The sequence below is a fragment of the Solea senegalensis genome, linkage group LG11 (genome assembly GCF_019176455.1).
Source record: "Solea senegalensis isolate Sse05_10M linkage group LG11, IFAPA_SoseM_1, whole genome shotgun sequence".
Taxonomy (NCBI): Eukaryota; Metazoa; Chordata; class Actinopteri; order Pleuronectiformes; family Soleidae; genus Solea; species Solea senegalensis.
This window is the reverse complement of record NC_058031.1, coordinates 16,476,973-16,495,590: the sequence shown is the minus strand read 5'-3', so window position 1 is coordinate 16,495,590 and position 18,618 is coordinate 16,476,973. Positions and strand designations below refer to the sequence as shown.

Here is an 18,618-nt window from a genome sequence, read left to right as displayed (position 1 = left end):
GGCTGGACAGTTTTAGCCTTGAATCTGCATTTAAATGATATACTTTGTCCCAGGAGTCATTGAAGAAAAATCAAGGCCGGTCACATTCAGTGCCAGTGACGGTCATTAATCAGTGACGGGGGTTTCAGTCCTTCAGTTAATATACAACCACATGTTCCCATGACAAAGGTCAGCATGGTGACATGTTGTGGAAGGAAATGTGTATGAAAAGTAACATGAGAAAACATGTACACATTACAAACGGTTGTTTGTAATTGTATTAAAATGATTGTAAATGAAAGAACATTGAACATGGTAGGGTGGCACTAAGGTTCCTGGTTTATATCCTTCTTTAACCCTTACAACACATAGTATTTCGGCTGCTTTTTTCCATATATGTTTAAACGTACAGTATACAGAGAGTATAAGAATGTGCAATATAAAGTGTCTTATATCCTTTTCTTCAGCACAACCTGATGGCAATCAAAACTATATAATATTATATATATATATATATGTATAAACACACCTCAGCAAAAACTACTCAAAATGTTTAAAATCAGATTTCATTTGTGAAATTTGGGAATAATATGTCACAGTTCAAAGTTCACTTGGCTCCTTTTTATGAACAAAAATAAAAGTGCAATATAAAATGAATCATAACTTTGACTCAACGACACATAAGCTGGGGAAAAAAACACATTTTTTTTAAAGCCTGAATATGTGACCTATAAACACACCCCAGGATGCCCATATAAGGAGTTGTGCATTATTCCCATGGCAATTTGCTGTGGGTGCACCTGCGGCACAGATCTGTGTCGCATGAGCACTAAGGGTTAACCTGAGTGCTTGTTGTCTGTGTGTGTGTGTGTGTGTGTGTGTGTGTGTGTAGGGTACGTTTCCTTCCCCCAACACAAAAAAGATAAGTAGTAGTATAATGATCATATAAGTTTATTTTTCCTGCTTGTTTACCCACACGTGCCCTTTTCACGGGCCTCTCATAGAAGCCACACACACGTGTTTATACAAATACTTGATGATATGAATGATTTGACCTTTTTTAATTGCACCTCACTCCGCTCCTTGACACAATAATCGATTTTGTAAGTGAATAAAACTGTATCCATCATGCATTCAGTTATCCACTGAGGACACCTTGAACAGTACATGATTTATTCACTTGGGTCACTGACAACTGATGCGATTCAACAACGACTCTCCTAATTGTGTTCTGTCAGCACCAATTTAATCCTGCCTGTAACTTGATCTGAGACATCTCCGCCTCATCCGTGCATGTCCACCGCTGCCTCTTCTCAACCTCTTCTCGCTTGGCATTGCTCATCGGTTGAGCCATGTAATGCAGTGGCATACGGTTTAATGTGAGAGGACTGTCTTTTGCTGACAAGCACTAGCTCATTGCTAATGGAAGGGGACGGTCCAGGGGAAATCAAGGCGCTGACTCACATGATGTTGTCCTTTTGCCAGGAAATAATGTCTCAGGAGGCGTGACAGCATTTTTAGTCATCCAAAGCACTGAGGGATGAGCGACTCCTCGCGTGTCGCAGCCACAGAAAGGATGGAAGCTGAGCAGTTAGATGGATGGACACTGAGGAGATGGTGAGATGTGGGGAAGAGATTGTTTACTGCATCCTCAAATTGACCTCTGTTATGTTTCTGAGAGACTGTCAGACATGGTTCACGTCCTTGAAACAGTAATTGGCAACTTTCCCAAGTTGATAGCAAACTTGTGTTGCTGAAAAAGGATGTTTTCAGTTTTGTTATGTGCCATGCACGAAAATAGGTTCACTGCTTGAATAACTGGGCCAGCGTACAACCAGTAATGAATGTGTCACCCACATCATATTTTCATGTTGTCACCTTTAACCCCGACTGGGCTTGGTGAGTGGCACAGTCGATTACTTAGCGTCTGAGGAAGTGTAGCCATTAATGCACGACCTTTAAACATACTTAATGTTTTGCCCTTTACTAAGCTTTCGTATAGATAAATGCAGACGTACAACATAACTTGGCAAGAAGCCCATTTCCTCTAAAGCAACATTTCCTCTACATGTCTCTGTGTGCATGCAGCGCTGCCAACAAAGAATGGTTATGTTTGTTTACACTATAGCATTATAGTAGCATTAGTATAGCAATATTTCAACAACCTAATCCAAATTTATATGCCCTATAATAATAAAAAAAAAACACCAGTGTCCTCATTTTGAAAATTTAGGACTAGGGCTGTCATTTTTTCCCCAAAATGATGTTAAAATAATTTTTGGGACACGCTTATCCCCATTCCTGTTGCACCCAAAAACACTTCCACACACTTTGTGATCGTAGTCGTCGTGCTCGTCTTATTTTTCTGAGGGGCCCAACAATATCAAATGGATCTTAGGCGTACGGTAATTACTTCAGACAGTCTAATGCCCTTCTAGGCCTTTGAACTCGCCAAGTTCAAACGGATGACACAAAGGGGATGAAAATGATAGCCGCTTTCATGACTTTATAGACCAACTTGAATCGGAATCCTTGACTCAAGTCCTTCAGCATCAATACAGTACATACAGTTGACTAATGGGCTGTTACAGTGGTCAAGAATCTTACGCTATATTGTCAGACATGCTTTCATGAGCTGTGGTATCTAGCAAATGTCCCTTTCTAACTTATTCGTCTGTCTCTGATGTCACTGCCAGAGGATTTACAATAAACAGTAAGTGGTGCAGAAAGCGGTGACATGGGTAGCGGCTGGGTTTATAAAAGGTGTTGGTGTAAAGTGTCTCCTCTGTGCCACAGAGACTCTTGTTTGGATTTTAATTGGCTCACTGACAGGTGCATGCCATATAGATTGTTGTGTGTTTTCCCTGTGACTTCCCTTAAGTGGCTGGTTGAATGTGGTTGTGTGGGGATTGTGTGTGTGTGTGTTTGTGTTTGCACTTGTTTTGTTCCTCTGCGTTCTTTAATGATGCTTGCAGAATGAAAAGCATCTTGTGTAGCTCTCCACAATCTCATTAAAATGCCCAATAACACCATTCGTGAAACTTACGAACCCCTCTTTTGATTTTTGTTTCCGTGCGTTTCATGACATGAACACAAAGTGCCCCGCAGCCACTGTGCTCTTTCTTCAAGAAATCCAAATTATATTTTTCTGTTTGGTTCGGATTTCAAATGTCATACAAATGTTAATGAAATGTTAATCAAGCATCTTAATCACAGTAATGTCATCAGGATTGAGAAGTGATATATTTAGCTGATTTGTGGTCTATTGTTGAGGTCATTCTTCCCTGGGGGCCTCTTTTCTTTTCTCGCAAGTAGAAGAGAAGTTGAGGGGAAGGAGGCTACATGCCACAGAGACAATATTTCACCTGCCTAATTAAAATGAATGTCAGCTCTCCCCCCACTGAGATGTGCATCAATCTCCCCCTACGATAAGCCCAGAGTGAGTCTTACCCTGTCAGTGCCTGCCAGCAGTGCCATCCTTCTCCAGACGAATGCATTGCCCTGGCAGCTGTAGGGAGGCAGTGGCAATGATGTTTGCACATCTAATGGTTGCCATGTGGATGACCACCTCAGACTGAGGCCCCATTTCAGTGTAAAAGAGCTGCAGCTCAGAGTCTGAATAATTTTCACTTGAACCTATTTGAAGCTCAGGCAGCTGTGGGAGCCTTTGTCTCAGTTGTCCATTGTTCAAATATCACAATCCACAATAAAAAACAACAACACGATAGTTATGATCTAGGTGCCAAAAATAAATGCACAGAGGAAAAACAATGTCCGAGTTCAGGCTTAGTGCTAATGCTTTTTTTCCATGCAAAGGAACTCGACTGAAACATTTGTGTATTTGTTCTCCTGCCTTTGCCCAAAGTCATTAGCCCCTTTTGCCCTCCAGCATCCACTTTAATGCAGTAAAACAAATGAACAGGTTTCATTTCAAAGCTGAAGCGATGCATAAACTTTACGTCTAGTCCATAATGTTACACTATATATTTCTCCATGTCCTTGTTTCTATAAAATGTGTTACTTATTTATTTAAAAATATGTGCCAAACATGATGGAGTATCTAGATGCTACTTCCTCCATTGGCAAAATGTCAAAATATGCACACCAGAAAATACCTGCACACTTCACCTTTGACAAAGCTTTGACATCGAATCATCTCATGCAGCGAATATGAAAATATCCTCACAAGATTAATATGACAACGTAAGGAAGATGAGGTATTATCTTGACATATTCTGTTGAAAGATATTTATGGAAGAGGTGTTGCTGTACAAGTTTTGATGTGCATCTAATTTATTTTCAGTAGTTCTTTTAGTGATCATTTTTCATCTTTATCACCTTCATCTTGAGGTGATTCTGTTTATTCAATTCAATATATTTTTTAGTGCAATGTTACTACAATGTGCAAAATACTGTAATACCTTAAGTTTAAACCTCAATTAACTTTCATTTAGGTTCACAAATCCTATTTTTAGTGACCTGACATTTATCGCGATAATTATCAATTTTATTTATTGTGATCGCGATAATTATCAATTTTATTTATTGCGATAACCTTTTTTGACCACATATCACAGGCCTTTATTTATCACCCATGCTGAAGTGACTGTAAAAGGCAGTAAAGACGAAGACAAAGGAGCTGCTGGATAAATGATGACCAAAGTTAGATTTTTCATCCCACAAATTATGTTTTGTAGTGAAATAAACATGATGATGATCATGTTGTGAAGGAGGTGTTTTTATGTGTTAATGAGCGTTGCTTTGTACATCTCAGATCAACGGGGATGTCATTAACTTTGTGGGTATTTGCTAATAGCCAGAAGTACTGGGCTGAATGAAACTTTGACCTTATAATGGCTCTAGAGAAAATGTTAAGCGGTCCACAAAGTTATTACAATTCACCCTGAGTGGAGCAGATATCTGCGTGCAATTTCATGGCCTTTTACTGTGTAACTAAAATGTCAAGTGGCTGATGGCACAAGAGGAAAAATCAGGGGGGTCACCAAAGAAATTACATTCACCTGGGTCTATAAACCTTTTTTTTTTGATCAGTTATTGGTAGTAGAAGTATATTTATCCCTGTATTTGTTAAGATATTCCCATCTAGACCAAAGTGGTAAGGATTGAGTCAAGTCAGTGTTATTTATACAGCCCAATATTACAAACACCATTTGCCTCGAAGGGCTTTACAGTGTGTAGTAACAAACTCTGTTCTTAGACCTTCTGTCTTTAGACCCTCACATCGAGTGAGGAAAAATTCAACAACAACCCTTGTACAGGGAAAAATGAGGGAAACCTCAGGGAGGATCCTTCTCCCAGGATGGACAGTGGGTGTCACATTACAAACATTAATGCTAAGTGCCACGATAACGGCTTTTATGGCGGCTGGAAAAATTGATGTGTGTAGCAGCATGGCAGAAATAGAGTGGGTGATGAAGAACTTCACATTTGTAAAAACATACTACTCCAATGGTTAGTAGTGTAATTAATGCCACTTTCTTCAAAGGAAGGCATATATTTGTCAGTATAGGTTTAAAACATGTCTTTATATTGTTTTAAGACTATTCTAAAAAAGCAACACAAATCCTGAATTACAGCACAAATTATATATTAACTACATATGCAGTTTAATCATCATCAGCAAGCACCTTTTTTTTTACTGGAGCATCAACTCTAGATATAAAAATGAGCACATTTGCAGTAAATTGGCCTGAACGATGAAAATGTCTTTCATGAACATCTTTTAAGTTTTGCTGTCATTGAAGACTAGATCTGAAACTGGGCACAATTCTTTCAAAGTCTCATTTGGCCTGAGTGAGCTGGGTAGTGCTCAGCAGCCTGCTGGGCTCATTTAGACTGCTTGTGCAGGTAGATGAAAATGTGGAGTGGTTTACTGCTCTTAAGTTAATGATCTCTGTGCATGTTCCCTCACTTCCTCCAGGGCTTCTCATTGTGGGGCATAAGTAGCAGGAGCTGTGGGCTGGTGCTTGTCACAGGGTCTTAGCTGAAATAATGACACGAACAGCCCAACAGACTGCAGTCATAGTAATAACTGTCAGACTTCGTCTCCCATCAATGCTCACATCCTCCTAATTTAGGATTAATTTCTGCTGTACTCCAGAAAGCCCTGAGTTGCTCAGTGTCTTGACATTTACTTTCAAAACTATGTCCCTTCTAACTGCTTCATTTCAGCTGCTCACTAACTGTGCTGTTTTATATTTGGACCTATATTTTTTCCACTTTTATGTATAAGTAGACACTTCTCAAACTTTTTTGCCTGTCTAGTGAGTGGTAGCGAGTTGGACTGGTTGTGTGTCTGCTTCCAGTTCCAGTTCCTCATGTCTGTTGAGAAATACAGTTTCAGCCCTTTGATGTGCAAAGCTCTCCATCTGTCACCTTTTGATAATTTCTGCCTCTTTTCCTCCCCCTCCTCTCCTCAGTATTCGCCCCAAAACTTTGATGGTTACTTTTGTAGCTCCAGGTTACAGACGGGGGATCTTTGTTTCCATGCTGTTGTATGTTTGAAACAGACTTCTTAGGGGCTGAGCACTAACTGCTGCAAAGGCCCTGTTGTATCTGTTGAGATGATTCTGTTTTTCATCATCATCATCATTGTCGTCTTTTTCTTTTTCTATCACTTACTGTTTCAGCGCCCTTTTGAGGGCCTTGCCATGCATGAAATCTCACCAAACTTGATGTCCACGCATTTATCCACCAACTGGTACGACCACTGCAACTGTGGTAAACAGAGTTCGAGATACACGTGGAAAAGAGTCTAGGCTTATAAATGGCTTATAAAAGCAGCTTACCCGATGCATCTGGTGAATAGGTCATTATATGCCCTCGTCTAGTCGGAGGTGTCTTGATGCAGCAGCAGTGTGTCTTTTTATCGTCGTCAGATGTATGGCATTGTTTTCTCGGCGTAGCCTAGTCGCTCGCGCAAATTGAATGTGTTCATTTAGTGAACACTGGTCTATCACCATCCAGAGAACGGCAGATTTCTCAAAATTCGAGTCGAGACTGGGGTTGGGGTTAGAGAATGAATGGGATTGAGGTAAAGTGCAGCATTGTAACATGTTACTCCCTGAATCACAACGGAATAGAGGTATGCAAGTAGCCTTAGGGGGCGAGCCGATGACTTTAGCAGGAATGAGAGTTCAAAACACATTTAGAATAAAATGGCTTTTATTACCATTGCACATAAAATACATAAACAGTGATGACTAATAAAACACATACATTACAATACATATAAGCTGTACACTACAGTACATCAATCATAATAGTCAATAGTAAATACATTCACACACACACACATATGCACATTGTGTGTTCCCACTAGCCACGCAGCAGACTTTCACCCAGATAGACACCATCCTCACCCTCCTTTAATCTGTATGCGGGTGTTACAGCAGCAACCATGGCAGTGGCCAAAATAGTATCTTTGCAGAAACAATCGTAAAGAAAATGCTGCACCCATTATCTTTTAAACCCCTGAACAAGGTAGATACATTCTTCTAATCACAACTGCTCTGTCAGTTTGAACATTTATGTGTGCAGTGGCATCTCCTCTTATCGTTTTCTCATCAACTTTATGAAAAGTTTCTTGTTCCTTGTTGTTGCCTCAGGGCAATGTTTATACTTTCTTCCCCCTATAATGCATTACTGAAACAAATGCCACTGACTTAAATGTATTCTCTCTTATTTTAGATGTTGTCTTTAACATCCAAAACAGCACAATAATCACAAAACTAGCCATTGATCATTCTGCCTGTAGTCAGACATAATGACTCGTGACTGGGAGCAACTTTTCCTTCAAACGACAACAATTCCTTGTTTAATTTGAATGTTTCTCGCCTAAAACAGTGCAAGTGAAGTCATACTTTACTTCCACTGTAATATAATATCATCGATTTGATGTCTTCTCATTGTCACCGGCAGGCTTTGCAATGGATTAAGACTCCCTGAGTTACTATGGTGACCAGAGTGAGTCGATGTGTCTGACCCTCTCGGCGACCGTCTTCTTGCTGGAAGCCTTTAACTCATGCATATATCAGCGAACCACCTCCTACGGTTGGTTTTTTCCTTCTTACCACAATGTCATCAAACCACCTACACTCTTTTGGTGATGTAACATAAATCTCACTGTCATATATTCAAGACAACCACATATTATAGTTCTTAAGCTCATATGTTGCCTGGTCCTTCCAAACCTATTGTTTCACAGCCTAAGCTGTCAGCTCTTTATTTACTTCATTTGTACATCAAAGTAGTGAAAAAAAACTATACTACAGTCCTGATATTGACGCGTGTCCATAACAGCTTTGCGTCTCAAAAACAATGATTATTTTGCTGCGCTTTCTTTTTAATCCCAATGTTAACTGATCATTAATGTCAGAATTCAAAGTTTTAGAATTTACTTTGAAAGATCCTCCCTTTTGCCCATTGATAAATCATTAATGGTTTCATTCTGAATAATAAAACACGTTTGTTTGTTTGTTTAAACATTTTTAATTATGTTACATGTTTTTTAAATGTGGATAAGTCTCAGTGGATTTGTGTCTCACAGCCGCTTTTCTTCTCCTTTTTCATCCAGTTCAGTGCAGTTTTGAGTATTCTCAGTCCGTTCCTCCTGACTGGAAGACTGAAAGTGTGCGATAAGCATTGAGTGTTGGACAGATAAAAGCTTTTTCCAAGACTGTTGGCATCCCTGTAGAAATGGCCTCTGACTGGTCCCTTGACTGTCTCACAGCTCAGTCACTATTTCTGCAACTGAATATTTTTCTTATATAAAAAGCAAGTGTCGGGTCATGTGCCAGAAGACAGTCATTTTGCTCTTTCCAGTGACTGCTTCAAATAAAGAAAATGAATTCAAATAAAATCAAAGCAGGACAAAGGGGATATTAGATCAGTTGGCTCAAAGTTTTTACTGACCACTCCCTGTGCCATAAAATGATTTCACTGGAGTTGGATCAGTTTTACAAAATCATCACTTTGAAAATAGACTTGTTTGATTTAATGTATCATATAAAGTATCTTATTAATTAAACCCCATGAGATGGAAAAACAGGCAATGCCTCAAAGGGGTGGGGGTGCGGGGGGTGTCTGTCTGTTTTATGACTGCCATATAGACTGCCATATATTTGTGAATTTACAGCTCATAGGAATCGCTGTTAATGTCTGTGCTACTTGGGGATAAAATTATAGTCTGAAACAAACTCCCTCTTGAGAGGAATGGAATATTGATCTGCATCTGGGGGGGCTGCTTGAAATGTCTGAAGCTTTGGAGAGGTCTTTCTTCTCAGATGTACATACCTGTTGTTTAATGGTAGGATTTGGTTCCCAGCAGGGCACTGTAAATGTTTAGCTTAAACTGGGGGTGAATTCTTTTTTTTAACAAACAAGATCAAAGCTCCAAATATTGACAAAGGAAACAACAATCGTGCAACTTTACAATACAGTATTTGTGGCTGTTGTAAAACTGAAGGCTGACTGTAGAATGTAAAAAGACCACCAGTGTGAATCTCGAGGCTTCACACAGAAGTTAGTCTTGCAACGTGGAAGACTACTTCAATTTACATGTATATACATACAGTGTATATATATATATACATGTATATATATATATATATACATGTATATATATATATATATATATATATATGTGTGTAGAGAGAGTCCAAAACCTTGACACCTTCAGTTCTCTCACTCCCTGCTGCAGTTTTCTATTAGCCATGGTGTTCAGAATGTCAACTCCATTAAGGTATCCCAACACTTGACCTTGGGGTTAGCTGCTTAGGTAACTGGAAGGCAAGGTCATTTTGCATGATGCATAATAATAATAAATCGAAACAGCACAAAACGTTTCATAAAATCATTCAGCGTAAAGTTACAATATTTCTGTACACGACTACCAAATTGAGGCAGAATCATGAGATCAACAACATAAATAATAAAATGTCACGTACTGCAGCTTTAATTGCCAGCAGTTGCTCTTTGCTCTACATGTTTCATCTTTTTCCCCTCCCTTCACCAATTAAATCCTACCAAACAATCATTGCATAGCCAGTACGTATGCTGTATGTATGCTGTAGGTTTGATGTCTAAATAATGTATTTGAATGGTGTATTAACTTGCACTATATATATCTTGCACTTTGACCCCTCCCCCTTAGGACTACAGATGGAAATTAGCCACTAAGCTACAGTCTGGTACAAGCATCTCTGCTGTTTTACGCATCATGTAACTGTCCTGATAAATAAAATGAAAAAAGCTTGAAATAAAAAAGTGTTTGTGACACCAAACCTTAAACATCTGAGTGACGGATCAGAACACTCAGTCCTATGAATGTTGGATTTTGTCATTTTAAAAGGCATTGGCAGACCTGTTTGTTGTTGGAGAGTTTTACCTCTCAGATACTGTCACTCTTCCTAGCTGTCCTCCTTTCTCTTTTTCTAGCTGTCTGCCAGCTCCTAGTGGAGGACTTTTTGGTTTTATCAGGTGCCTGCAGATAAGGTTCTGTCCAGCATCACTGTTGTCCTTCCCTTCTGTTTTATACTTGTTGTCATATGCAACTTCAACTTTCATTCTCCTGGGGAGCGACGAGTGCAGCACTGACAGTGATCTGCTGTAAGCTGTCCATCTGTGGGCATATACTGAAGGGCTGTGGTGGCTGAGGAGAGAGTAAATGTATCACGGAACTATAATCCTTGTGGAGCTTACTGGAAATCTGTTTTTGTCCACAGAATGTTTGATTTTATTTAGTATGATTAGTTTATTTTTTATTTTATTTTTCCTTCTGGGATTTGCTCTTGGATTCTGAGGACAGTGATAACTACAACCGAGTCTGGAGTCTCAAGTCTGGTCTGAATCTGGGGGAAACAACTTCTCATGGATGACAGTGTTACTGCTGCTGTTTCACTCCTAGACAGACCATAAAACACAGCACTGCCTCAATCTCTATCACTCTTTCCTGCGTATGGGTCGGTCTCAATAGTTATTGGTCTCAGTCACATGTTCCCACTGATGCATTTATCTTAATAAATCATCAAGATCATAATGATGAGTGAAGTTCTGATGTCATGATGATATAACAACAGCACTGATGGCACAATCTGCACAATATGACTATAGGCAGTTTTTGTTTGTTTCAGTATCACACTATGTGCACTGCATGACATTTAGAATAAAGAGACTCCTACAGTATATGAATAATGATCTATAGTATTGGATTAAATTATTACATGTAAAAAAAAAAGGTGTGCTCAGGGAGATTGTACGCATTGTGTAAATCATTATAGGCACCACTTGATCTTGAAACAATGTGGACTAGCAGGCTCCTGTGTATTCTTTACTGTCCCAACTATGATTGATTACAATCGTCGGAGGCTGACCAGCTTATTAATCGATTCAGCAAAAGCTGTGGGTCCCCTGTGGATGATTTAAAGCAAAGGGGTTTTTAAGTGCTCCTGGGATGCCTGAAGTTGAAGCACAGTGGAACTGATAGTAAATCATGTTCAAATACCACACAACTGCTTCTAAACTGCATGCGTGACCTAGTATTTAGGTCCTTTTATGTTTTGACTGCACACAGAAATGTTACCTGTGCTAATATGCAACCTCACTGCAGAACATAGTTTCAAAGCTTTTTGATAAACTTATTTTCATGTTTATGTAGTTTATAGTATCTTAACGACTTCGTTCAAATGAAGAAATGTAATAAATCATTAAAGTCTGCACACCCCACTTAAATCCATTGTCTCACTAAATCCTCAAGTCAAGTCAACTTTATTAATATAGCTCAACATCACAAGTACAATTAGCCTCAAAGTGCTTTACAGTTTGTACAGCAAGTGACACCCTTTGTCCTTATACCATCTGACCTTAGACATTCTGTCCTTAGATTCAAGATTCAAAGTGTTTATTGTCAAATGCACAGTAAAGAAACACATTGCCCTGTACAATGAAATTCTTACTTTGTAAGAATACCAGTATATAAATAGTATATAAATGGTCATATAAAGAAAAAATAATAAATATTAAAAAAAGATATGTACATATATATATATGTATATATATATATATATATATATATATATACATACATACATATGTATATACCCTAAGTCCAGATAATGGGGATGATCTGAAAAATATAATTACCTTGATGAAAAATGTACCATTTCTGTTGTATGCTGTTTGCATGTAAAGTAATCAATACCTTCACTAAAACACAAACCTTTTATGTCCACCCTGTAACATCACATTTGTGTCTGATGTAAGACCCGGAGTGTGACGTTGATCCTTTACATATGCAGTGGAGAAATAACACACACCGATGTTGCCGTTGAGGTGCTGATGACTGAGAAACAAGACTAAAAACAGGACAACACCTGCTGCATCTCCCCATTTTGCATGTTAACAAAGAATGTAGAGTCAGACACAACTGGAAATATAGCAGAAGACATACAATATCTGCAGCATTATTCACAGAAGCCTGAGAAGTCAAATAAACAGTATCAAACTGAATGGTATTTTTGAATCATTAAATTTATCAGCCATTTTTTTTTTGTAAATACACATTGCAAAAGCCTGTAATTATTTTCAATGGCACCCTTTAGGATTCACACACATAACATGCAGACAAAAGTTTATTTTTTTGTTGTATTGCTGTCATTTTATTTTCTCATTGTGTTTGTCTTATAACAATCACTGTGATAGATTAAAGGCTTGAATCTGACGAGAGAAGAGTTCTATGTCGCTTCAAGACTGATGATCTTCAAATGAGTCATGCAGTGATTAAAACACAGGTTGTTTCCATTCGTGTGAGAATAATAATAATGTCAGTGTCTGAATGTGCTCTGTACTTGTCTTCTTTCATTTGTCACACAGCTGTCTGCCACCTCCTCATCCAGAGCAGCCTTCTTACAGTGCCTCCGCTGGGGGATTTTTTGCCCCTTCCAGTCGCCCACTGACTGGAAGGGGGAAGAGATACAGCTTGTTTTGCAAGGAGGTGCGAAGCCAAACCCTTTCGGGGTCATGGTCTACAGCACAGAGATGTCTGCCAAGACTCAGGGCCTCGTGCCACTCTCAGCTTCAGGCACAGCTCAGGTAACACAAAGAATTCAATGAAAGGTGTTTTTTTTTTTTTTTCTCGCTGCCTTTCCTTTCACATTTTCTGAATTATTTAAGTTAACAGTATGTGGTTCTTTATCACAGCTGTGATTAAAAGCCCTTTATATGTTACCTGTAGGTTCATGGACAAATTAAATAGTTATTTTAATCTTTATAACAGTTTGCATCACGCTGTCAGACAAGTAACTGTATGCAAGTCACATCTATTTAGTGACTGTATATAAAAAAAAAATTAATGGGTGCAAAATTTGTCATTTTGTGAGGACTTAACTGTTCACACCTTAGCTGTGAATTTTCACACTTCTCAGATAGTTGGAAATAACGGCCTGTCACTGCTACTGTTTGCTCTCTTATCAAATGCAATTGTGTTCTTGTGTCCAGAACATTAACCTTTCAGCCTCTGACTGCGTTTGTGTTTCTGAAATGTTTGACAGCCTGTCTCGGAGGCGAGAGATACGATAACTTTTCGGCTGTTGTCGAGTCTGGAGAGGAAGGTGTCCAGCCCGAAGGCATCTCTGAGGACAAAGCAGGAGCAGGCGTCTCATGAGAGGAGATCGCCTTTATCACCCTCACAAGGTAAATTACGATAGTCGCGTGGAGAGTTTTCCTCTAACAAAGAGGTGAGAGAGTTTTGCGGGACCAGACACTTTTGTGGGTGTGGCAACACCCAGCAGTAATCAGCCACAGCTCAAAGCAATGAGCATTAAACCAACCTGTCTTTTGCCTCTGTAGCGTTATCTCAGTGGCACCACCTGCTCGCTGTACAGTATGATTAGCACACTCCTTGATTTGTGTCTAAGGGGAATAATGGGATAAACTCATACGGCACTTTTACACTCTGCAGTTCTAGCACCACTCGGCTCAACATGACATTTTTTTTTGCTTTTCCATCAGTGGTAGTACCTGTTACTTGGTGTTTTTTTTTAGTACCTGCTCTAACGAGGTTCCAACCGAGCTGAGCCGATACTAAAATACGCCATGAGCGCGACGTCCGACACAAGAATCAAACCAAAAAATGCCAAGTTGTTCAGTAGTTCAGTTAAAAAATTTTTTTTGTTTTTTTTAAAATCCTGAAATCCTCCATAAATCTCCAACATTTAGCAAAGGAAATGTCTAAAATGTCAATATTTAACAGAGGAGTCTGTATTTAGTGACAGCACTGCTGAAAGCCAGCGACCGCGACTCGAATCGCAACCCATTGAGTAGTATTTCAGTTCAGTGACTGTGTCAGATGGAGTCTGTGCTCCGGTCATGCAGAAAGTACTGAACGGTTCTGTGAAGAAATCTTTTCAATGAACCGATTCTAATGATGGAGTTACACCGAAAACAACTGCTTCGACCGTCACTCGTTTGTGTTTGTGTCACATCTAAAAGGATGTCACAGCAGTTTCGCGCAGCACCCTGCCGCCTGTTACCAAAACTGAGTAGAGTAGAGCTGAGTCCTGCTAGAGCTGTATAGTGGAAAAGATACAATATTGTTAGGAGTAGACTTTGGTTGTCCATTATATTTTATGTCCTCATGGGAACATCTGCTCTAAGAACCATTGGCCTGAAGAAAACATGTTTAACATTTACATTGGATTTTAAATAAAACATGTTTTAAAAAGTAAATACTAGTACAGATAATTAGTATTTTTTAGACCTGGCTATCTTTCAGAATCTTAGTCAAAGCAAAGTCAAACTACTATAAAACTTTGTCTGACTGGCTCTGAATAAGGTGTTTCCTGTGTTGTTGCTCTATTTCTGGAGCACAGTAATTCATTTGCTGAATTCTGTGTTATTAACTAGCAGAGGTCTGCCCAAACCTTTGTTCTTTGTTTTAGTCGCTAAGTCTATAATTGTATCAAGGTAGGTCCCAGTTCTTTTAAATGTAAATATATGTAATGATATTGGTCTGAAGTTTAGACTGCATTGTGCCACATTATTATTAATAATAATAATAATAATAATAATAATAGTAATAATAACAATAATAATAATAATGATAACTGTTAACATCTCTCCAGTATTCCACAAACTTCCTGCTCCACAGAGCTGACTACACAAGATGAACACTGTCGCCAAAAATCAGCACGTCATATTAATCAGCTCATCAGCGTCAGAGTACATTAAAATATTAGTGCAGTGATTAAGGTGAACGTAATCAATCATTTCCTCCAATCTGTATATGCCCCAGATTTCGCTGCCAATTTTCTCTTTTCTTACTGGATCTCTATTTTCTCTTCTTTTTCCCAGTCAAACATGACCGTTCCACTATATCTGAACAAAAAAAAATATCCCCCTAATCCTGATGTTCCACTTCTCGCACACAGCCAAAGATAAATTATGAGCCAGTGTCGGTGTCTGCTCTTGAGTCCCACACCTCTCGTTTGCTCCGTCTTTGATTCAGTTGATTAAAAGTGTAGTAAACACTCCACACAGCCGCTCTGTCCTAGTGACAGTGGAAAGACCTTGGAGTGGATTGTGGTCAAACTCGCCCCCTAATGACACTGTCAACTTATCTCAAGCAATAAGGAATAAAAGTGTTTAAACAAAGAAACCCAAGTTTCCAGTGAGGATTGCACAGATTTAAGCTACCGTTCAGTGGAGAATGATGTACACAAATCTATGTATCATTCTTTTGATCCCCAATGGTGGAAAACCTGTTTAAACCTGTGAATCAACAGGTTTTTTTTTTTGACCAATAAGAATGTGGTACTGTATATCCCACTGCCAACAGTACATTTAGACAAATGTGAAAATGGCCAGTCTAATTTATGTTATTCTCTTTTCACTGCACACGTACTTATCAATGTGGGAAGAGCTCAGTGCTTCTCACAACATTTGAATCAGTCATTTACTGGAAAGAAACGGGACACTTTGCCAATGATGCATTCTCAGAATGGACATTTAAGTTATTCATGATGGGCATCGACATGACTTCCAGTTCCACCCCGGGTCCATGCATTTACATTAATCATTAATTAGCCACAGAATCCCCCTGTTGTTTGCATCACCATTACAGCCCACTCTCTATCTCTCACAATGAGATGGAGAGAAGGAAAATATAGAGACTCTCTTGCTTCTCACGTGCTCATGAATGAAATTTGATGATGTGCCATCTTCGCATATTGACGTCCTCCATCCCCGATGTCTTGTGCTTGTGTACGTGATTGCATAAACCTCATGTACATGTGAAGTTTGCCTTTCACTGATGACGAATAAACGACCAGTTGCATTTCGCTCTGACTAATGGGGCGACACACGTCTTCCATCAGCTTACGATGTAAAGCAGTGAGAATTGAATGGAAAGCCCTAAAATCAAAATGGCTTTCAGGGTGCAGGGGCAGTGTGCGCGTGTGTGTGTGTAGTGGTGGAGATGCCAGTCCTGCACTGTGTCCACGCTGTTTGCATGCAGTCTGAACAGATGGGAGCTACAGTACGACTCCCTGGGGCAACTGAAGTCATTTCCAAAAGGCCAGTCCAGCCCAGCCCAGCACAGAGAGCGAGAGAGAGTGGGAGATGAGGACAAAGAGATACTGGAAAGCCTTTCATTTCACTATCACCATGGCTACAGACCAAAAACTCAGGGAAACATTGTTTGACTTAAAACTCAGTGTGACATCCAAATCTACCGTTGCCTCCTGATCTGTGTGAAATTGGATAGATTTGTTACTAATTCTAAATAGCTTATGGTGCCCTGGCGTTCAGTGGCAGTATTTAATTTGAAGCACATATAATCACAGTATCTTCTTTGCTCAGGACGCCAACAGACACCAAATCCAATCAACAGAAAAGCAGTACGAAGAGACGACTTTTCAGAATGAACTCCCAGACTAATAATCTATCAAATGTTTGAAGGCAACTCATTCAAATGAGCAGTTCCAGCAGGTGCTGTATGCAGAGCATGGGGAACATATTATAACGTTGTTAATGGAGCTTGTTGAATATTGAACAGGGGCTGTTTGTACACAGGCAGTGATGAGCAGATGAAGACCTCAACAGGAAAACACATGAAGGGGATAGACTTAATGAGTTATTACTCAGCGAGATGGATATGATGTTGTTGTTTTGTCTGCATCTTCATTTGATTGTGTGTGTCTTTCAGGTCAGAAACGCATTCCAAGTTCTCCTCCAGCTTCTCCTCAAGGCCCCGGGGTAAGACAACTTTTTACCTACTCAACTGTAATCAAACCCTTAGCCCTAAAACAGCTGCTGCTCTATGACATAAAGTTGTGTTTATATTTCTCATGCCTTTTGTACCTTTATGGTTAAAGCCTGTGGTTGTCACGGTCTCAATGGCACTGCTCTTACCTCACCCACGGGTCACTCACATCGACTGCTGTAACCATCCGTAGATAATCGCTTGCCTCTTCCAATCGTCTGTCATTCAAATCTTCACTTAATAGATTGTCTTTGTTCCTCTTGGCCAGTTGAGAGCTACAGAACAAGCAGGAAACACAACCTCTGACATAATATCATCATATAAAGTCTTTATGGCTGACAAACTGTTGTCTATTTGCACAGCTTGTGTTTCTGTCAACCTCATAAATCTGGTGTCACTCTCATTTGCTCCGTCTCCACCGTTCCCTGAGAAAAATATTTGCGCTGCATAGTGAATGAAATTGTCCTCCAGACGTTTTTTCTTTTCTTTTCTTTCCTTTTTTTTTTTTTGCTCTGAACTAGCCGCCTGTGTCATCTGTAAACAACATTTTTAGAGTAGATAAAATTGGACCGTAGGCTCATTTCTCAGCTTTTGATTAGGTGTAAATTAAAAGTGAAAATAATTGCAAGCATAGAAGAAGTTTCAAAATATAAAAATATTTTATTGTATGTTTTATAGTATTGGCCAGGGTTTCCTAAAATATATATATGGGCACCCACTTTTTGCCATTTTAAACACTTAAATAAATCAGACCCAGTCTCTGGTAATGACTCTGGTGTGCTTGTGTGCTGTTCAACGGTAACAAATCAAACAGACAAACGGAGGAAAAACATAAACGCTGTGGTTTGGCCAGACTTTGGTCGTCACCTCGTTATAAAATATTTTTCTTTTCTCTGTTGCGAACAAGCAAATGATTATTTGCTTGTTTGTCTGTACTTGTCAAAGATAAAGGATACAAATGGATTCCGTTTAACAGCTGACAGCATTGTATTCAGCTTTGACGACAGGATCAGGAGAAGTCTTTTGCAGTTCCCTGTACATACTGTCCCTTAGACCAAAGAAACCATAAATCTGGACTAATCCATAGTTGTGCTTTGTTTAGTTTGACAACAAAGACTATTGGGCAATCTGTTACTTTGAAAAGGTCAGAATAAATAAATAAAATAAGTTAAAGTATTATCTGTCCTAGAGTTTCAGGATATTTATATAATTCACCTCAAGACATTCTAAAATATTTCTTAAAAAATATGAAATTATTCTGTAGCTGACAATCCATGCTGCTGGCTCGGTAAGGGGAAAATATATAATCATGTGTGTGCCTGTGTGTTAAAAAGGTACATTTCTGCTTAAAGAAGAAATAT

The 18,618-nt window shown here is 39.2% G+C and overlaps 1 protein-coding gene across 1 annotated transcript in view; it reads left to right on the top strand.

Moving 5' to 3' along the window:
• nphp4 (nephronophthisis 4) overlaps positions 1-18,618 on the top strand; it is a 137,825-nt gene that overhangs the window by 57,702 nt on the left and 61,505 nt on the right. Inside the window, exons 10-12 of the mRNA XM_044037700.1 lie at positions 12,871-13,089; positions 13,548-13,689; positions 17,201-17,250. Of these exons, the coding sequence (XP_043893635.1) occupies positions 12,871-13,089; positions 13,548-13,689; positions 17,201-17,250 (411 nt within the window). The remainder of the gene's footprint in view (positions 1-12,870; positions 13,090-13,547; positions 13,690-17,200; positions 17,251-18,618) is intronic.